This window comes from Anomaloglossus baeobatrachus, chromosome 4 (genome assembly GCF_048569485.1).
Source record: "Anomaloglossus baeobatrachus isolate aAnoBae1 chromosome 4, aAnoBae1.hap1, whole genome shotgun sequence".
Classification (NCBI taxonomy): Eukaryota; Metazoa; Chordata; class Amphibia; order Anura; family Aromobatidae; genus Anomaloglossus; species Anomaloglossus baeobatrachus.
Window position 1 is genome coordinate 31,924,720 of NC_134356.1, and position 22,175 is coordinate 31,946,894.

The 22,175-nt window shown below is 44.4% G+C and overlaps 1 protein-coding gene across 1 annotated transcript in view; it reads left to right on the plus strand.

The window, feature by feature from the left end:
* Positions 1-11,489: 11,489 nt before the first annotated feature.
* Positions 11,490-22,175, plus strand: part of PHF21B (PHD finger protein 21B) — a 164,294-nt gene continuing 153,608 nt past the window's right edge. The window contains exon 1 of the mRNA XM_075344209.1: positions 11,490-11,594. Within this exon, the coding sequence (XP_075200324.1) occupies positions 11,577-11,594 (18 nt within the window). The 5' untranslated portion in view covers positions 11,490-11,576. The remainder of the gene's footprint in view (positions 11,595-22,175) is intronic.

Here is a 22,175-nt window from a genome sequence, read left to right on the forward strand (position 1 = left end):
TTTTCCACAATGTGATGACTGATTAGATTTGAATAAATGTTGTTTTTTTTTCAAGAATAAATGTGTATTGCTGTGCATGGGAACATATAAGACATCGTCTAAAAATAATCCCTAGCACATCAGCAAAAGTAAGACCATGTGTTATTTTCGGGGAAATACGGCGTTATTGAGAGGGTCTTGGGTGTTCTCGGGGAGGACCTAAGAATCACTAAGCTAATTGGAACTAACAGAGGAGGGTCCCTCTAAGTTAGGACTCTGGAAACCTTATAAAACCAGAATCCCGCATCACGTGGACACCTATTGACTTCCATGGGGCTCATAATATTTTTTTCGAAAAGCAGTTTCACATAAATCACAGGGTCATCCATGGGGTTTTAGTATAAGGCTTCACTGCACGAGTAACGCTCCATAATATCACTATTTTCTGTCATCGAAACCACAAAAAAACATCAATGGAAGCCGCGTGGAACTCGTCATGTGCATTAAGAATGAGAAAAACATTTTTCGATATCTTATTTTGATCTTGAGATATAATGTCTAGAATTTACAGGGCCGAAGCCTGAGACAGAATCTGGGGGCAACACGACCCTTCTGATTTCTGTCATGGCCGGATTCAAGTAAACAAATACAACAATATCTACTTTTTATCTACCATGTTTAGTATCAGTTACGTGTGTATATGCTGAAAAATAGATGTATTTGATAAATTGAATCAATCCATGGTTCCCATAACAACAATGTAAATGACAGAAGTGAGGACAGGAAGTGTTGTCAACTGAACCTGGTTGTAGGCTTCGGGCCTACAACTTCTAGAGATCATATTTCAGCCTGGAAATTAGATATTAAAAAACAGTTTTCACATTTTTAATGTACAGTAAAGGAAATTTCTTCTATGTTGTAAACATTTTTTTGTGGGTATCTTCGAAAACCTCAGCACCAGTAATGTGCAAGTACAATGATACACGGGTGCTCAGTACTTGTAACTAGTGATGAGCGAGCACTACCATGCTCGGGTGCTCAGTACTTGTAACTAGTGATGAGCGGGCACTACCATGCTCGGCTGCTCAGTACTCGTAACTAGTGATGAGCGGGCACTACCATGCTCGGGTGCTCAGTACTTGTAACTAATGATGAGCGGGCACTACCATGCTCGGGTGCTCAGTACTTGTAACTAGTGATGAGCGAGCACTACCATGCTCGGGTGCTCAGTACTCGTAACTAGTGATGAGCGGGCACTACCATGCTCGGGTGCTCAGTACTCGTAACTAGTGATGAGCGAGCACTACCATGCTCAGGTGCTCGGTACTCGTAACTAGTGATGAGCGAGCACTACCATGCTCAGGTGCTCGGTACTCATAACTAGTGTTGAGCGGGCACTACCATGCTCGGGTGCTCAGTACTCGTAACCAGTGATGAGCGAGCACTACCATGCTCGGGTGCTCAGTACTCGTAACTAGTGATGAGCGGGCACTACCATGCTCCGGTGCTCGGTACTCGTAACTAGTGATGAGCGAGCACTACCATGCTCAGGTGCTCGGTACTCATAACTAGTGTTGAGCGGGCACTACCATGCTCAGGTGCTCGGTACTGGTAACTAGTGATGAGCGGGCACTACCATGCTCAGGTGCTCGGTACTGGTAACTAGTGATGAGCGGGCACTACCATGCTCGGGTGCTCAGTACTCGTAACTAGTGATGAGCGGGCACTACCATGCTCAGGTGCTCAGTACTCGTAACTAGTGATGAGCGGGCACTACTATGCTCGGGTGCTCAGTACTCGTAACTAGTGATGAGCAGGCACTACCATGCTCGGGTGCTTGGTACTCGTAACTACTCATGAGTGAGCACTACCATGCTCGGGTGCTCAGTACTCGTAACTACTCACGAGCGGGCACTACCATGCTTGTGTCGCGGGCGGAGGAGGGGACGCTGCGCTCACCCACTGCTCGGGTCCGGCTGCTGCTGCTACTGCTCGGTAGTGGCTCGAGCGGTTGGACGGATCCCGGGGTCTCGAGCGGCGTTCCTCGCCCGTGAGTGAAAGGGGGGTGGTGTGCGGTTTGGGGGGATATTGTTCGTGACGCCACCCACGGTTGTGGTGAGGTTGGTGACACCACCGCTGCTCTGGACGGGGATCCCGAGAGCGATGACAGGGAGCAGCTTGGATGTTGGTTCTCCCCTCCGTGGGTAGGGGGATTGGTTGTCCCGGGGCCCGGTGAGGGGGTAGGGATTACAGGCGGGTTATGGGGCCTGGTGAGGTGCAGGGTCGCGGGGGCAGCGCTGTGCCGCACTGCACGGTGGTACTCACTCAGCCAGTAATTCACACAGAGTCTCTGATCAAACAAACGGCTGGATGGACGGGTCCCACAGGCGGCTGCGGTTGTTTCTCCTCCCGGCAGGTTGATGGTGACTGCCTTTCCCTGCACCTGTGTTGTGTTTACGGTTCCAATGGCTTCCCACCGGTAACCCGCTCCCCAGCTTGGATGGATGCTGAGGGAGCCCCTTTTGCCCGCAGGCTCTGGCCCTGGGTACTGTAGCCTTGGCGGTGACTGTGTTTCCCTCTACGGTGTGAGCTGTTGCCTTCAATCGGGTCTTGGCTGCTGGGAAACCCCGGAGGTTCCCTTCGCTAACGGATTTGACCGGTTTTACGGCGACTCCTAGCCTGGTCGGGGTCCGTAGGCCCTGCCGAATGGAGCTGGCTTCTCTTCACTCCCTGGTCCAGTACCGGCGGGCCACCGCCCGTCCCCGGTCCTTACGGTTCACTTCAATCAGCCTCTCCTGCAGACGGTCACCACCGTCTGCCAACCTTGCTGTATGTGCCCGGGCCACGCACCCGGGCACGGTCAGTCTCCTCTACTCCACTTCCCTCTCCAAAACTCAACTCCTCCGGCCTCCAGGACTGTGAACTCCTCGGTGGGCGGGACCAACCACCTGGCCCACCCCCTGGTGTGGACATCAGCCCCTGGAGGAAGGCAACAAGGATTTGTTTGACTTAGGTGTGCCTAGCCGGGGTGTAGGGTGTGTGGTGTAGTACCTGTGACGACCTGGCTTGTCCAGGGCGCCACATTCCCCCTTAGTAAAGTGCAGACCGTCCGCGGGCTGCCCGTCCATCACCGGTTTTATTTTCACAACTGAAAAAGAGTAAAAACGGTAAAACATGTAAAAACATCATAAACAGTTTCAACAGTACGGCTTCCGCTCTTCTCCCACCCAAACAACCTGGCCCTGATGCTGCCCCTAAGAAGCGGGCAGCACCCCTTGACCCCAGTCCAGAACCAAGTTGCCCGAGCGGGTACTGTCTCAGGGGACCCGCGTCCAAGGGGACCCCTGAACCCCCGGAGGATCGCCACCGGTTACGGTAGTGGCGGGCCTGGGCCATCCCTTTCCTCCAGGCCCATGCTCCCAAATCAGCCTCTCCGGAGGCGGCAACGGTTTCAAGCCAACACATTTTTATTTACATTCACTAAGTTTGTGGTTGCCCTGCAAGTTCTCGGGCTTGTCCGTAAGAAGTTCCTTACGCAACGGTTGCAAACAGTCCCTTCGGGGACAACAGTTGCCGGCAACGGCCGGTTCAATCACGGTACAATCAGGTGAACTTCTTCGGTTGATCATCTTTACTTATCATTCAAAACTTTCAAACTGGGTAACAACAACGGTGCTGATGGTCCCAATGGGGACAACTTTTTGGCGGGGGACCGCCGACTTCACTTCAGGTCCAGCTTACTGACCGGGGTAGAGGGCTGAGCGGGCGTTGAAGCCCCTGGCCTACTCTCAGCCAGACACCCAAGGCGTACCATCCCCTCTCCCCACAATGTCGGGTGTAGTTGACGAGGTCACCGGGGAGCAGATTGCGGCTGGGATGGTCTTCCGGTAGGTGATCATTCACATCTCTCCGGGCCACGAAAACTTCGGCCTCCAGGCCCGGTTCATAAATGAAGCCATACCCCCTTCGGGTATCAAATCGCCGGACCTGTCCTTCGTATCTCGGGCCCCGCAGCTCTGCCTTCCTTCTTTCCCTCTCGGCAATCTCCAGGCCCAGCGGTGTCGGCTCCCTGTCCCAATACGGGGCTGCTGCGAGCCCCTGCGCACGGGTCGGACCCCGCGAGACCTCCTGGACGCTGCCCACCACTGGCAATCTGGGTGGAAGGTCCCGCGGTGACTTGGCCTGGGGTGCTGCCTTGCAGCGGCGACCCGGCGCAACCTCAGCCGAGGTGTGGGGAACGGGCACAGGGGTCCTCTCCCGCTGAACCTCCGCCTCCTCCTGCACGAGATGGGCTGCCGGGGTCGATGTGGGGTCAGGCACGATCAGCGGTGCCTCTGGTACAACTTCACCAACGGGCTCGGCCTTCGGCGTCTTCCAAGGGAGCGGTGCTGCACGGTCACGGGCCTCGGCTGCAGATCGGTCCGCTTGGGCGGACAGGCGGGGTATCGCTACCGGTTGGGCGGGTAGCGGGCCTAGTGGCGGGGCGATAACGACTAACGCGGATAGCGGGGGAGGCGGCAGGGTGAGCGGGCGCGGGCCGGGCCCCTCAGCCGCAATGGCCGATCCTCCCGGAATGCAGGGACGTAGGTCTCTTACCCGCTCCTCCAAATCCTCCTCCTCGCGTCTCCTTATAGCCGCCACCACCTCCGCCATGTCGGCCTCCCACTCCTCCAGGAGGAGCTGCATGCGGATCTGCAGCCTTTGTTGTAGCTGGGCGGTCCGGACCTCCACCCACGCCGCGGTCCCGGGCGCGGGGGCTACGGTGCTGCGGGACGGATGATGCATCGCTGCGGCGGCCTCTTCCAGGAACAAAAAGATGGCCTCAGGGTCCTGGCGTCCCCGCTTTTATAGCTGCGGGCTACATGCGGCCAGACGCCATCCGTTCCCCTTAGTCTTTTTTCGGCTCCTCCTCTATCGGGGCGGGGTTTCAGCTTTCGCGCCCCCACTACTCGGGAAGACGCTCGAGCGAGGACTTTTCGCGCCCAAAATGGCGGCTTCTCCAAATTTTCAGCCGGACACCTCCGGCGGTCACAAGGCGCACCTCTACCAGACGGCAGAGCGGTAAGATCCTGTTTGTGACGCCAAGTTGTCGCGGGCGGAGGAGGGGACGCTGCGCTCACCCACTGCTCGGGTCCGGCTGCTGCTGCTGCTACTGCTCGGTGGTGGCTCGAGCGGTGGGCCGGATCCCGGGGTCTCGAGCGGCATTCCTCGCCCGTGAGTGAAAGGGGGGTGGTGTGCGGTTTGGGGGGATATTGTCCGTGACGCCACCCACGGTTGTGGTGAGGTTGTGACACCACCGCTGCTCTGGACGGGTATCCCGGGAGCGATGACAGGGAGCAGCTTGGATGTTGGTTCTCCCCTCCGTGGGTAGGGGGATTGGTTGTCCCGGGGCCCGGTGAGGGGGGTAGGGATGACAGGCAGGTTACGGGGCCTGGTGAGGTGCAGGGTCGTGGTGGCAGCGCTGTGCCGCACGGCACGGTGCTACTCACTCAGCCAGTAATTCACACAGAGTCTCTGGTCAAACAAACGGCTGGATGGATGGGTCCCACAGGTGGCTGCGGTAGTTCTCCTCCCGGTAGGTTGATGGTGACTGCCTTTCCCTGCACCTATGTTGTGTTTACGGTTCCAATGGCTTCCCATCAGTAACCCGCTCCCCAGCTTGGATGGATGCTGAGGGAGCCCCTTTTGCCCGCAGGCTCTGGCCCTGGGTACTGTAGCCTTGGCGGTGACTGTGTTTCCCTCTACGATGTGAGCTGTTGCCTTCAATTGGGTCTTGGCTGCTGGGAAACCCCGGAGGTTCCCTTCGCTAACGGATGTGACCCGTTTTACGGCGACTCCTAGCCTGGTCGGGGTCCGTAGACCCTGCCTAATGGTGCTGGCTTCTCTTCACTCCCCGGTCCGGCACCGGCGGGCCACCGCCCGTCCCCGGTCTTTACGGTTCACTTCAATCAGCCTCTCCTGCAGATGGTCACCACCGTCTGCCAACCTTGCTGTATGTGCCCGGGCCACGCACCCGGACACGGTCAGTCTCCTCTACTCCACTTCCCTCTCCAAAACTCAACTCTCAACTCCTCCCGCCTCCAGGACTGTGAACTCCTCGGTGGGCGGGACCAACCACCTGGCCCACCCCCTGGTGTGGACATCAGCCCCTGGAGGAAGGCAACAAGGATTTGTGTTTGACTTAGGTGTGCCTAGCCGGGGTGTAGGGTGTGTTGGTGTAGTACCTGTGATGACCTGGCTTGTCCAGGGTGCCACACTTGGGTGCTCTGTACTCATAACTAGTGATGAGTGGGCACTACCATGCTCGGGTGCTCAGTATTTGTAACTAGTGATGAGCGGGGACTACCATGCTCAGGAGCTCGGTACTCGTAACTAGTGATGACTGGGCACTACCATGCTCGGGTGTGCTATACTCGTAAGGAGCAGTTGGATGCTCCAATGGGCATGACTTGAGTACTCGAGTATAATGGAAGTCAATGAGGAACTTCAGCATTTTTACAGAAGATCTTCCAGAAAAATTCTCAAGTTCCCCGTTAACTTCCATTATACTCAGCTACTCGAGTCATGCCCATCCGAACATTAACCACCAAAACATGAGGAAGATACGAGCCCCATGTAGGAGTTGGCCTGATGAATGAGAACCAATGCCTCATCCAATATATCTCTTACTTGAGTAAATGTTTAGGGAATCTTGAGTCACAACAGTAATAGACTTAAAGGGTTATTCCCATCTTCAGGAATCCTATCCTGATAGGTGTAATAATTTTAATATTAGCAAATACCTCCAATATTTCCAAGAATGGGTCTCTGCAGTGGCCCCAATGGACTGAAGCATACCACCACTCCATTATTTTTTCTATAGGACAGCTGGAGAATGCACGTATTAATGTGGATGTTGTCAGGGGTCCACAACTTGTCTCAGAAATCTAGACAAAATAATGGGATCTGATGACTGTCTCAGTAGTGCAGACTAAGGCTTTGGGCCTGTAACTTCAAGCCACCATAACTCTGCGTAGAAAGAAGGTATCAACAAGCTTGTTTCACATTTCTAATGTACATGAAGAGATGTTATATGCCGGGCATTATACCCACTTTCCGTATATTCTGTCTTTACCCATGTCCCTGCTCATTTTTCCCTCTTCCTTCATTGTATTCCTCTGTATTGCTCTTCCTCCATGCTTAGTGCAGTTCTAGGTAGGCCCGTCCTCCAGAACACATCTTGGATGTGGAGTAGTATTCACCCAGAGTGCATGATCACCACATCACTTAAACTTTCCCTCTTATCTTATTAGCTCTCATCCGCCATCTTAATTCCCTCCTGTACTTCCTCCTGTCAAACGTTCTCTGTTGGATATGGGCTCAAAATGCTCATCAGCCGTACAACAAGGCACCCAAGACGGACAAAGACAACGAGGCCCCTGTACAAGAACAGCTTATGGGCCCTTGTAGTCCAATAACTCTTAATACTGCTTCCCCTATGTGTTTGTGACAAGCTCCTCGCCGAGGTGGAGGTGGCCCCTGGACCCCATGAGGCCCCTGTGCGGCTGCACTGGTTGCACCAATGCTATGTCTGGCCCTGAAGACACCAGTATTATAAGTGACACATGCCGGATGTTTTCTTTTCCAGGCTTTTCCTTCGAGCTCAGGAGCTTCGTTATCTCTCGGCTTTCTCCACTTTATTCTTTTATATTTTGCTTTTTTTCATATTCTAAACTTCTAGTTCTGAAGGTTGTACTCCTACTATATAACTTCTAATTATCATCGTATAAGCTGACGAACACCTTACCTGTGTCTCGCTTCTCTGCACCACATTCTCCTACCTCTGTACAATATATTTATCAATCATCTTTCCTTTTCCTTTCTTTCTTACTCCCTGCCATCTTTCTATCTCTTTTCTTTGTTTCTTTCTTTCTAACTTCCCACAGTATTTATATCACTCTTGTCTTTTGTTCTTCCTTTCTTCCTTTCTTTCTTTGTTTCTTTCTTTCTTTCTTTCTTTCTTTCTTCCTTCCTTTCCTTCTTTCTTTCTTTCTCTTTGTTTCTCTTGCTACTGTATCTATCTTTTTTTCACTTTTTCTATATATCTTTATTTTCTTTCTATTTCTATCTTGTCTTGCTTTCTTCTCTCTGTCTTACTTCTTGCCGTCTTTCTATATTTTCTTTTTAACTTTCTTTTTTCTCTTTTTTACTTCCTGACGTTTTTCTATCTTTTATTTTTATCTTTCTTTCTTACTTCCTGCCGTCTTCTATCTATCTTTTTTTTTTATCTTTCTTTCTTTTTTTTCTATTTCGTCTTTTTTTCTGCTGTTTCTTACTTCCTGCCGTGTTTCTATCTATCTTTTCTTTTTATCTTTCTCTCGTTCTTTTGTCTTTCTTTCTTACTTCCCGCCGTCATTCAATCTATCTTTTCTTGTTGTTTTTCTCTTTCTCTTTCTTACTTCCTGCCATCTTTCTATCTATTTTTTCTTTTTCTCATCCTTCCTTTTTTTTCTTTTTCTTCTTTCCTTTCTTTTCTTTCCAAATCCTTTCTTCCTTAATTTCTTCATTCATTCAATCATTATCTTTGTTCTATCTTCCTCGCTGCCACCTATATATCTTTTCCTTCTCTCTTTTTCGTCCCTTCTTCCATCAGTTTATCCTTTCTTCTTTCTTTTCTTTCTTTATTCCTTTCTCCCTTCTTTACTCTTCTTATTCTTTCTCTCTCCTTCTCTTCTTCCTTATTTTCTTCATTCATTCCTTTCGCCCTTTTTTCCTCGCTGCTACCTATATATCTTTTCCTTCTCTCTTTTTCTTTCTTACTTCCTGCCACCTTTCTATCTATCCTTTCTTTTTGTCTTCCTTCCTTTCTTTATCTCTTTCTTCCCACATCCTTTTTTCCTTACTTTCTTCATTCATTGCCTTCGTTCTTTCTTCCTCGCTGCCACCTATATATCTTTTCCTTCTCTCTTTTTCGTCCTTACATCATTTTATCTTTTCTTCCTTCTTTTCTTTCTTTATTCCCTTCTCCCTTCCTTACTCTTCTATCTATTCTTTCTCTCTCCTTCTCCTCTTCCTCACTTTCTTCATTCATTCCTTTCGCCCTTTCTTCCTCGCTGCCACCTATATATCTTTTCCTTCTCTCTTTTTCTTTCTTACTTCCTGTCATCTTTCTATCTATCCTTGCTTTTTCTCTTCCTTCCTTTCTTTATCTCTTTCTTCCCACATCCTTTTTTCCTTACTTTCTTCATTCATTGCCTTCGTTCTTTCTTCCTCGCTGCCACCTATATATCTTTTCCTTCTCTCTTTTTCGTCCCTTCTTCCATCATTTTATCCTTTCTTCCTTCTTTTCTTTTTTTATTCCCTTCTCCCTTCCTTACTCTTCTATCTATTCTCTCTCTCTCCTTCTTCTCCTCTTCCTCACTTTCTTCATTCATTCCTTTCGCCCTTTTTTCCGCGCTGCCACCTATATATCTTTTCCTTCTCTCTTTTTCGTCCCTTCTTCCATCATTTTATCCTTTCTTCCTTCTTTTCTTTTTTTATTCCCTTCTCCCTTCCTTACTCTTCTATCTATTCTCTCTCTCTCCTTCTTCTCCTCTTCCTCACTTTCTTCATTCATTCCCTTCACCCTTTCTTCCTCGCTGCCACCTATATATCTTTTCCTTCTCTCTTTTTCGTCCCTTCTTCCATCATTTTATCCTTTCTTCCTTCTTTTCTTTTTTTATTCCCTTCTCCCTTCCTTACTCTTCTATCTATTCTCTCTCTCTCCTTCTTCTCCTCTTCCTCACTTTCTTCATTCATTCCTTTCGCCCTTTTTTCCGCGCTGCCACCTATATATCTTTTCCTTCTCTCTTTTTCGTCCCTTCTTCCATCATTTTATCCTTTCTTCCTTCTTTTCTTTTTTTATTCCCTTCTCCCTTCCTTACTCTTCTATCTATTCTCTCTCTCTCCTTCTTCTCCTCTTCCTCACTTTCTTCATTCATTCCCTTCACCCTTTCTTCCTCGCTGCCACCTATATATCTTTTCCTTCTCTCTTTTTCGTCCCTTCTTCCATCATTTTATCCTTTCTTCCTTCTTTTCTTTCTTTATTCCCTTCTCCCTTTCTTACTCTTCAATCTATTCTTTCTCTCTCCTTTTCTTCCTTACTTTCTTCATTCATTCCTTTCGCCCTTTCTTCCTCGCTGCCACCTATATATCTTTTCCTTCTCTCTTTTTCTTTCTTACTTCCTGTCATCTCTCTATCTATTCTTGCTTTTTCTCTTCCTTCCTTTCTTTATCTCTTTCTTCCCACATCCTTATTTCCTTACTTTCTTCATTCATTCCTTTCGCCCTTTTTTCCGCGCTGCCACCTATATATCTTTTCCTTCTCTCTTTTTCGTCCCTTCTTCCATCATTTTATCCTTTCTTCCTTCTTTTCTTTCTTTATTCCTTTCTCCCTTCCTTACTCCTCTATCTATTCTTTCTCTCTCCTTCTTCTCCTCTTCCTCACTTTCTTCATTCATTCCTTTCGCCCTTTTTTCCGCGCTGCCACCTATATATCTTTTCCTTCTCTCTTTTTCGTCCCTTCTTCCATCATTTTATCCTTTCTTCCTTCTTTTCTTTCTTTATTCCTTTCTCCCTTTCTTACTCTTCTATCTATTCTTTCTCTCTCCTTCTTCTCCTCTTTCTCACTTTCTTCATTCATTCCTTTCGCCCTTTCTTCCTCGCTGCCACCTACATATCTTTTCCTTCTCTCTTTTTCGTCCCTTTTCCCATCATTTTATCCTTTCTTCCTTCTTTTCTTTCTTTATTCCTTTCTCCCTTCCTTACTCTTCTATCTTTTCTTTCTCTCTCATTCTTCTCTTCTTCCTTCCTCCCTCTCTTTGATTGAATGCGCTGAAAGTAAACATTCCCCGTAGTACAATGTCGTGTTCGCTCGCGGCCCCCTCCCCTTCGGTGATCGCAGTACATTGGCTTGCATCACTTTTACTTTACAACCTCATCATATTTACTCTCTACCATCTGTCCTCCTTGTCTCATACTCCAGTATTCCTCCGGTCTCCTCTACGAACTTCATGTATCGACTGGCGCTGCGTCACCCCATCGCTAACGCTCTCCGGCGGCCACTTTCACTTTTCTCCCCCATTTTTGCGCCCCCCTTGCTTGTCCTTTCCCCACTCTTCCCCCTCCTTCCTCCCTACCCTTCCCCTAGCTTCTCTCTTCTCCCACATCCCCCTCCCTTTCTCCCCTCTCTCCCCCTTTCTCTTTTTCTCCTCCCTCTCTCACTACTTCTTCCTCCCCTCCCTCCTCTTTCCCTGCCCCCTCCCTCTCTTGTCTTTTGCTAGAGCAAGCAACAAGGATTTGGAAGTAATGCGGTGCTGCTGCGTGGAGATTAGGACGAGACCTGAATATTTATGAGCTGGCTTGGGGGAAACTGCCTTGCACACTCACAGTGTGTTTACTTGCTTCTTTGTTCCTCCCCATTTCCATCAAACTTGAAACACTTTCTCCTTCCTCCTCCTTCTCGTGACATTACTTCTTCTTCTTTCTTTTTTTTTTTTTTTCTTCCTGGATATACTTTGTTTGCGCAAGGAACCATAGATTCCATATTTTCCTTACCTCCTTAAAAACTACTTGCACGGATGAAGCAAGATCCACAGGTAAATGCGGCGGTTGTTGGGGTTTGTTTTTTCTTTTTGGCTATTTTTTATGTCCTTTCCCCTGGTTTGGTGCTCCTTGGATTGGTTGTGTTGTGATGGAGTACAGCTGTGCACTGCAAGGATGACAAACTTTATCAGCTTGGCATCTTTCATGGTGGGATCATCATGGCCATGGAAGAGAAGTAGACCCATCTTAGTTCCTTTTTTGTGTGTTTTCCATGGATATTTACGAAAACGAGGTAGGAGATACTCATTGAGATCCATCTATCACATCATTAACATCTTTCGACTCTTGCCGAAGGGAAGGGGGAGGTGGGTTGACTCTCATCTCTTTCTCTCGCTCTTCGAGGTCTTGTATTTGGACCACCAGAACTCTTGTAGATGGTTGTTGACTACACTTTTGTCCTATCTAGTCCAAGGTGGGAGGAAGAAGAACTTATTTCTAAAAGAGTCCATCCAAGATGAATTATGACACATGCCTCGATGACACATCGGTAACATGATGTTGTATCGACTCATTCTCTTACTTAGTCAACACCCTTCCAAAGTGTAGGATTCCGGTTGAGCTCCGTCAAGGTTGTTGAGTTCACCGCGTGCACCATTTTCTTCTAGAACCACACTCACTACTTACATGGCTTTTCTTTGGCTTTTTTTTTCTAGGCGTCCATCTTGAGTTGGACGACATGCTTTTAGGGTAGGTGTAAGATGAAAAAAACCCATGTGTCACTCTTCGGAGGACTTTGATTTCAGGAGGTGGTGGGTTTTCATTTTTCATCTATTTCACCGGCGGCTCGGCAGCAGCAGATGGGTGTTGGAAGTCCCCTTTGTTGCAGATTGCTGCGGCAGCCGATCCATTCAGCACTTTTTTTTTTTACTCCTCCTCTCACTTTTACTCTCTAAAGTTAACTCTACGATTGCCGGAAGTAAAAAGAAGCAAAAGTTTACTACGCGCCCTCCTCGTAAGTCGTCGTAAACAGGTGCCGTTGACCAAAGTTAAAAGTTTCCTTCTTTAGTATCCGAATATCTCTACGTGTTTCATAGCGCGTGGGATTCGTTAGGGCACATTTTGATCGAATTGTGCGTGCCCAGCTACCACGTCATGGTAATCTGTACACAAACATATTATTTGTATAACAGGAGACATACTTGCTTGCCAGAAGTGTAGTTCTCCCCCCCCTTCTTTTCCCTTTCCCCAACCTCCTCTTCTAGCCCTCCTCCCTTGGTTGTGCTGTGCCGGAAATGGGAGGGGGAGGCAAATGTGTGTTGTGTGGTCGTGCGCCTTTCAGCACCATGGACAGATGCCATTGAAAAAGCTTTCTTCTTCCTCTCTCGATGTAGCGAAATGCGCAACTGTAACTTTCGCACCACGTCTCGCGTGTTTCGGTTGGGATAAGAGGGGGGCCATGATATTTTGCCTTTTTTTGACACCCTAGGGCGAATTTGTGCTAGCTTTCATATTTCTTTCCACCTCTCCGAACCCTCCTCCCCCCCCCCCTCGTTCGGAATGGAATCGATCGAGCTCTTCCTTCGGAATGCAGCAGTTTTCAGCACCGAACTTAAGACAGCTCCTTCTCCTTCTCCTTCCGACCCATCCCAATCCTTCGTATCTCCTCCAAGCTTCTTCTCCTACTTCTTCTCGAGTTTGGAAACCTTTTTTTTTTTTTTAGGATCCGTCAACAGCACTCTCAGTTTGGTAGTGGAAGCTTCCATTTTGCGCTCGGAAAAAGGGGTGTTGTTTTTTTTCTTTTTTTTCGAACATGGAGAAAAGTCTGCAGAGTTTCTGATGGGGGATGGGGCCCCATTCATGCTGAACATTACCATTTTGATTGCTTTGATGCCATTTTTGGAGGGGGGAGGGGATAAAAATCCAACTCCCCCTCCACCACCAGCACCACCACCACCTTCCTTCTCCACCTTCTACACACAAAGATGTTTAATCACCGCATGCGATCGGAAATCAGATACTTTCTTTATTTTCTGCTTTCGAGAGGCAAGCTGTTGACTTCGGTTGTTTTCGATGGTGCAGATTTTTTTTTCCCTCCCCCCCCCCTTTCTGCAACAAGACAATGCCGGGTCCTCACTTTACTGTTTGGATTGTGCTTTGCAAAGCACATCTGCAGTCATTTCTCCTGCGCTCGTACAGCTTCGAAGCTCCCCTCCCCCCAACTTCATATTTATATATAAGTGTATATACCCGCATTGCACTTTTTTGATATCCGATGGTCATCGCACTTCTATGTAATGATGGTCTGAAACCCTTTTGTTGATTATTTACTTAACGGAACCTGTAATTGTAGAGTTTACCAAGTTCATAGTTGCGGTTATACTACATTACACCCATGTGGCGGTATTATTATTATTCATTCATTTGTAATGACTTTGGAGCATCGCTTTTTTTTTGTTTTTTTTTTAAGTTTTTCTTTTGGCGTCCATCCGCCGCCATTACCTTTTCCGTAGTTTACGGAACTGCTTCATAAACTGTACTTTGAGCGAGTGATTTATCGCGACACATTATCATTCAGTTCATCGCGTCGTTTTTTTTTTCTTTTTTCATCGCTCTATAAATCTCATTGGCCGAGGTCTAATAATCTGACGCGTGTTGTCATCCCATCCCGCTACTGACTTAATTCTTGTCACACAACATGCAGCCCAGTTAAATATGGAGCTGGATGATGAAGGGGCTGCAGCGGCGGTGGGGGGATTCAGACCACAGCTGCTTGTTTGCATTACATATTGCCTTGCTGATATTACCTTGCCCTTTGTTTTTCGTCCCCCTGTATGTTTTGTGTCCCCCCATATGTCGTTATTTCTTATTTTTACGCAGTGGCGGTGACCGCAGACGGTTTTTAATGGTGATCGATGAGGATTTAAAGTTTATAAAACATCTTTATTAGTCAATCTCAGGCTTCCTTTGTTCTTGTGTGACTTTGCCCTTTACACCCGGGTTTATTATTGGGTGTTTATTGCCTTTTTATGCTATCAGGTGTCTATACAATAGTGACAACGTACTGAGCTTTACATTTCTACGGTTTACTTTAGTCCTACGTGTTTCTATTTTGTGGTCATGGGGGGCTTTACAGACCCTAAAAATCTGTAGATGTGAAATATCTGGACCATGGGGAAATGTACAGTATTGCATAAGGACAATCTCTTTTTAATCGTGTAATTTAAGTTGGATGATGCCCCGTTAGGTGCCCTCTGTTGGTATGCACTATACCGTATAGCTCTTATATAATACTGCCATATGGTGCCTAATCATTATTAGCATAGGACATACAGTGCACAACTAAAGCAATAATATACAACTAGCTATGCAGTAACTAATAATAATACTGCCATATAGGGCCCAAATAACAGGCCATACAGTGCACAAATAGAGTAATAGCTATGCAGTAACTAATAATAATACTGCCATATAGGGCCCAAATAACAGGCCATACAGTGCACAAATAGAGTAATAGCTATGCAGTAACTAATAATAATACTGCCATATAGGGCCCAAATAACAGGCCATACAGTGCACAAATAGAGTAATAGCTATGCAGTAACTAATAATAATACTGCCATATAGGGCCCAAATAACAGGCCATACAGTGCACAAATAGAGTAATAGCTATGCAGTAACTAATAATAATACTGACATATAGGGCCCAAATAACAGGCCATACAGTGCACAAATAGAGTAATAGCTATGCAGTAACTAATAATAATACTGACATATAGGGCCCAAATAACAGGCCATACAGTGCACAAATAGAGTCATAATGTACAACTAGCTATGCAGTAACTAATAATAATACTGCCATATAATGCCCAAATAACAGGCCATACAGTGCCCAAATAGAGTAATAGCTATGCAGTAACTAATAATATTACTGCCATATAATGCTCAAATAACAGGCCAAACAGTGCACAAATAGCGTAATAATGTACAAATAGCTATACAGTAACTAATCATAATACTGTCATATGGTGCCCAAATAACAGGCCATATAGTGCACAAATACAGTCATAATGTACAACTAGCTATTCTATGTAGTAACTAATAATAATACTGCCATATAGTACCCAAATAACAGGCCATACAGTGCCCAAATAGAGTAATAGCTATGCAGTAACTAATAATAATACTGCCATATAATGCTCAAATAACAGGCCAAACAGTGCACAAATAGCGTAATAATGTACAAATAGCTATACAGTAACTAATCATAATACTGTCATATGGTGCCCAATTAACAGGCCATACAGTGCACAGATAAAGTAATAATGTACAACTAGCTGTTCTATGTAGTAACTAATAATACTGCCATATGGTGCCTTATTATTATTAACCTATGGTGCCCAAATAACAGGCCATATAGTGCACAAATACAGTCATAAAGTACAACTAGCTATTCTATGTAGTAACTAATAATAATACTGCCATATAGTGCCCAAATAACAGGCCATACAGTGCCCAAATAGCGTAATAATGTACAACTAGCTAAGCTATGTAGTAACTAATAATAATACTGCCATATAATGCCCAAAAAACAGGCCATACAGTGCACAACTAGCATAGCTATTTGTACATTATTACTCTATTTGTGCACTGTATGGCCTATTTGGGCACCTTTTGGCAGTATTATTATTAGTTTCTACATAGTATAGCTAGTTGTACATTATTACTTTATATAGTAACTAATAATAATACTGCCATATGGTGCCCAAATAACAGGTCATACAGTGCACAGATAAAGTCATAATGTACAACTAGCTATGCTATGTAGTAACTAATAATAATACTGCCATTTCGTTCCCGAATAACACCATACAGTGCTCAAATAGCATAGCTATTTGCACATTATTACTCTATTTGTGCACTGTATGGCCTTTTATTTTGGCACTATATGGCAGTATTATTATTAGTTACTACATAGCATAGCTATTTGTACATTATTACTCTATTTGTGCACTGTATGGCCTATTATTTGTCACCATATGGCTGTATTATTATTAGTTATAACATAGCATAGCTAGTTGTACATTATTACTCTATGTAGTAACTAATAATAATACTGCCATATGGTGCCCAAATAACAGGTCATACAGTGCATAAATAGGGCAATAATGTACAACTAGCTATGCTATGTAGTAACTAATAATAATATTGCCATATGGTGCCCAAATAATAGGCCATACAGTGCACAAATAGAGTACTAATGTACAACTAGCTATGCTATGTAGTAACTAATAATAATACTGCGATATGGTGCCCAAATAATAGGCCATACAGTGCACAAATAGAGTACTAATGTACAACTAGCTATGTTATATAGTAACTAATACTACTACTACCATATGGTGCCCAAATAACAGGTCATACAGTGCAGAAATAAAGTAATAATGTACAACTATCTATGCAGTAACTAATAATACTGCCATATGGTGACCAAATAACAGGCCTTACATTGCACAAATAGAGTAATAATGTACAACGAGTTATGATATATAGTAACTAATAATAATACTGCCATGTAGTGCCCAAATAACAGGTCATACAGTGCACATATAGAGTTACTAGCATAGTTATTTGTACATTATAACTCTATTTGTGCACTGTTTGGCCTGTTATTTGGGCACCATATGGCAGTATTATTATTAGTTACTACATAGTATAGCTAGTTGTACATTATTACTTTATGTAGTAAGTAATAATACTGCCATATGGTACCCAATTAACAGGCCTTACAGTGCACAAATAGAGCAATAATGTACAACTAGCTATGTTATATAGCAACTAATACTACTACTACCATATGGTGCCCAAATAACAGGCCATACAGTGCACAAATAAAGTAATAATGTACAAATAGCTATGCAGTAACTAATAATACTGCCATATGGTGCCCAAATAACAGGCCTTACATTGCATAAATAGAGTAATAATGCACAACTAGCTATGCTATGTAGTAACTAATAATACTGCCATATGGTGCCTTATTACCATTAACATATGGTGCCCAAATAACAGGCCATACAGTGCACAAATAGAATCATAATATACAACTAGCTATGTTATATACTAACTAATAAATAGTACTATAGCTTGCGACATATAATGCCCATATAGTGCCTTAAAGTCCACAAATATACCTGCTATACAGTGTTCAGTCTTCAGTAGCGTACACAATCCAAAGGGGAATGGCATACAGAGTACAAATTCCCATACCATAAAGTTTCTAATTATCAGTATTATACAGAGCCGAAATTATGGCGCCATACAGTGCCCAAATAATCCCATACTGTGTACTACGGCCATAGCATGTCACTGTATGTCCACATAACAGGGACATACTGTGCTGAAATACTGCTACACAGCGTGAAAATACTGCACATTGTCTACCAGTATTACCAATAACAGTGCCATGCAATGACCAAATAGTGACAATACCAGTGCCAAAATAGTATCAATAATAGTGCCATGCAGTGCTAAAATAGCGCCAATAACATTGCCATGCAGTGCCAAAATAGAGCCAATAATGATGCCACGCAGTGCCAAAATAGTACAATACAGTGTACAAATATATATATCACCAGTTACTACTGTACATACAGTGTATGAATATATTGTATTATAACAATGGCAAACAGTGCCCAAATAACAAAGCTACACAGTGCCCAAAGAGTAATGCCATACAGTGCCCAAATAATACCAAACAGTGCCCAAATAATGCTGAACAGTGCCCAAATAACCAAACAGTGCCCAAATAACCAAACAGTGCCTAAATATTACCAAACAGTGCCCAAATAATACCAAACAGTACCCAAATAATACCAAACAGTACCCAAATAATGCTGAACAGTGCCCAAATAACAATAATAATCAGTACCTAAATAAGAACGACAAACGGTATCCAAATAACAAAGCAACACAGTACCCAAATAGCAATGCCAAACAGGACACAAATAATACACAAATAATACCAAACAGTGCCCAAATAATACCAAACAGTACCCAAATAACCAAACAGTGCCCAAATAATACCAAACAGTACCCAAATAATACCAATCAGTGCCCAAATAACCAAACAGTGCCCAAATAATACCAAACAGTACCCAAATAATACCAATCAGTGACCAAATAACCAAACAGTGCCCAAATAATACCAAACAGTACCGAAATAATACCAAACAGTGCCCAAATATTACCAAACAGTGCCCAAATAACCAAACAGTGCCTAAATATTACCAAACAGTGCCCAAATAATACCAAACAGTGCCCAAATAATACCAAACAGTGCCCAAATAATACCAAACTGTATCCAAATAATACCAAACAGTGCCCAAATAACCAAACAGTGCCTAAATAATACCAAACAGTACCCAAATAATACCAAACAGTGCCCAAATAATACCAAACAGTGCCCAAATAATACCAAACAGTACCGAAATAATACCAGTGCCCAAATATTACCAAACAGTGCCCAAATAACCAAACAGTGCCTAAATATTACCAAACAGTGCCCAAATAATACCAAATAGTGCCCAAATAATACCAAACAGTACCCAAATAATACAAAACAGTGCCCAAATAATACCAAACAATGCCCAAATAACCAAACAGTGCCCAAATAATACCAAACAGTGCCCAAATAATACCAATCAGTGCCCAAATAACCAAACAGTGCCCAAATAATACCAAACAGTACCGAAATAATACCAAACAGTGCCAAAATATTACCAAACAGTGCCCAAATAACCAAACAGTGCTTAAATATTACCAAACAGTGCCCAAATAATACCAAACAGTGCCCAAATAATACCAAACAGTGCCCAAATAACCAAACAGTGCCCAAATAACCAAACAGTGCCTAAATATTACCAAACAGTACCCAAATAATACCAAACAGTGCCCAAATAATTCCAAACAGTGCCCAAATAATACCAAACAGTGCCTAAATAATACCAAACAGTGCCCAAATAATACTAAACAGTGCCCAAATAACCAAACAGTGCCTAAATATTACCAAACAGTGCCCAAATAATACCAAACAGTGCCTAAATAATACCAAACAGTGCCCAAATAATACTAAACAGTGCCCAAATAACCAAACAGTGCCTAAATATTACCAAACAGTGCCCAAATAATACCAAACAGTACCCAAATAACCAAACAGTACCCAAATAACCAAACAGTACCCAAATATTACCAAACAGTACCTAAATAATACCAAACAGTACCCAAATAACCAAACAGTACCCAAATAATACCAAACAGTACCCAAATAATACCAAACAGTACCCAAATAACCAAACAGTACCCAAATAATACCAAACAGTACCCAAATAATACCAAACAGTACCCAAATAACCAAACAGTACCCAAATAACCAAACTGTACCCACATAACCAAACTGTACCCAAATAATACCAAACAGTACCCAAATAACCAAACAGTACCCAAATAACCAAACAGTACCCAAATAATACCAAACAGTACCCAAGTAATACCAAACAGTAGCCAAATAATACCAAATAGTACCCAAATAAAACCAAATAGTACCCAAATAAAACCAAATAGTACCCAAATAAAACCAAACAGTACCCAAATAATACCAAACAGTACCCAAATAACCAAACATGACCCAAATAATACCAAACAGTACCCAAATAATACCAAACAGTACCCAAATAAAACCAAATAGTACCCAAATAATACCAAACAGTACCCAAATAACTAAACAGTACGCAAATAATACCAAACAGTAACCAAATAATACCAAACAGTACCCATATAACCGAACAGTACCCAAATAATACCAAACAGTGCCCAAATAATACCAAACAGTGCCCAAATAATACCAAACAGTACCCAAATAATACCAAACAGTACCCAAATAACTAAACAGTACCCAAATAACCGAACAGTACCCAAATAATACCAAACAGTGCCCAAATAACAATGACAAACAGTGCCCAAATAATGCCCAACATTCCCCAAATGACAGTGTTATAGAGTTGCAAATACCAATGCCAAAGAATATTGAAATACTGTCACACAGTGCTCAAGTAATAATGCTACACAGTACCCAAATAATAACAAACAGTGCCCAAATAACAATGCTACCCCATGCAGAATAACAATGCCAGAGAGTACCCAAATAATGTCAAACAGTGCCCAAATAATGCCCAAAAGTGCCCAAATAATAAAGCTACACACTGCCTAAATATCAATGCCAAAGAGTACCCAAATAATGCTAAACAGTCCACAAATAACAATGCCAAACAATACCCAAGCAGCAATGTCAAATAATGTCCATATAACAATACCAAACAGTGCTCAAATAACAAGGTGCCATATCTGGGTGCCCAGCCCATCAGAGTCAGTGGTGCCTCCTCCGGCAGGGATAAGTGTGACTGGACCCCTGTATGGTTTTTCATGCTCTATGCATAGGGGAGAATTACACTGTAGAGGGCCGAGCGCAATGATGAGCCATATCTGTTGCTTCTCGAAGTCTCTTTGGGGTCATTGTCCTTCTAGAAGACCCATGACCTAGGACACACCCCCAGCTTTCTGACACCGGGCACTACATTGCCACCCAATATTCTTTGGTAATCTTCAGATTCCATGATCTCTTGCACACAGTCAGGGCCCCCAGTGCCAGAGGGAGCAAAACAACCCCAAAACATCTCTGACCTCCACCATGTGTGACTGTAGGTCCTGTGTTCTTTTCTTTGTAGGCCTCACTCTGTTTTCGGTAAACAGTAGAATGATGTGTTTTACCAAAAAGTTCTATATTGGTCTCATCTATCCACAAGACACTTTCCCAGAAGGATTGTGGTTACTTGCGTAAATTTTGGCAAACTGCAGTTAAGCTTTTTTTCTGTCTCTGTGTCAGCAGTGGGGTCCTCCTGGGTCTCGATATTGTTCTATATTGGTCTCATCTGTCCACAAGACACTTTCCCAGAAGGATTGTGGTTACTTGCGTAAATTTTGGCAAACTGCAGTTAAGCTTTTTTTCTGTCTCTGTGTCAGCAGTGGGGTCCTCCTGGGTCTCCTCCATAGCGTTTCATTTCAGTCAGATGTGAACGCATAGTTCTAGGTGACACTGATGCCCCCTGAGCCTGCAGGACAGCTTGAATTTCTTTGGACCTTGATTGGGGCTTATCCATGATCCAGACTATTCTGCATTGCAACCTTTCATCAATTTTTCTGTGTCGTCCACATCCAGGGAGATTAGCTACAGCACCATGGGTTGTAAACTTCTTCTTTATGTTGCGCACTGCGGACAAAGGAACATCAAGATCTCTGGAGATGGACTTGTAACCTTGAGATTACTGATATTTTTCAATAATTTTGGTTCTCAAGTCTTCAGACAGTTCCCTTCTCCTCTTTCTGTCTTCCATGCTTAGTGTGACAAACACAGACACACAATGCAAAGATTGAGCCAACTTCTCCCCTTTTTATCTGGTTTCAGGGGTGATTTCCATATTGCCCACACCTGTTACTTGTCACAGAGGAGTGTGAACGAGCGTCACATGCTTGAAATAAAATTATTTATGCACAATTTTGGAAAGGTGCCCGCAATTTTCTCC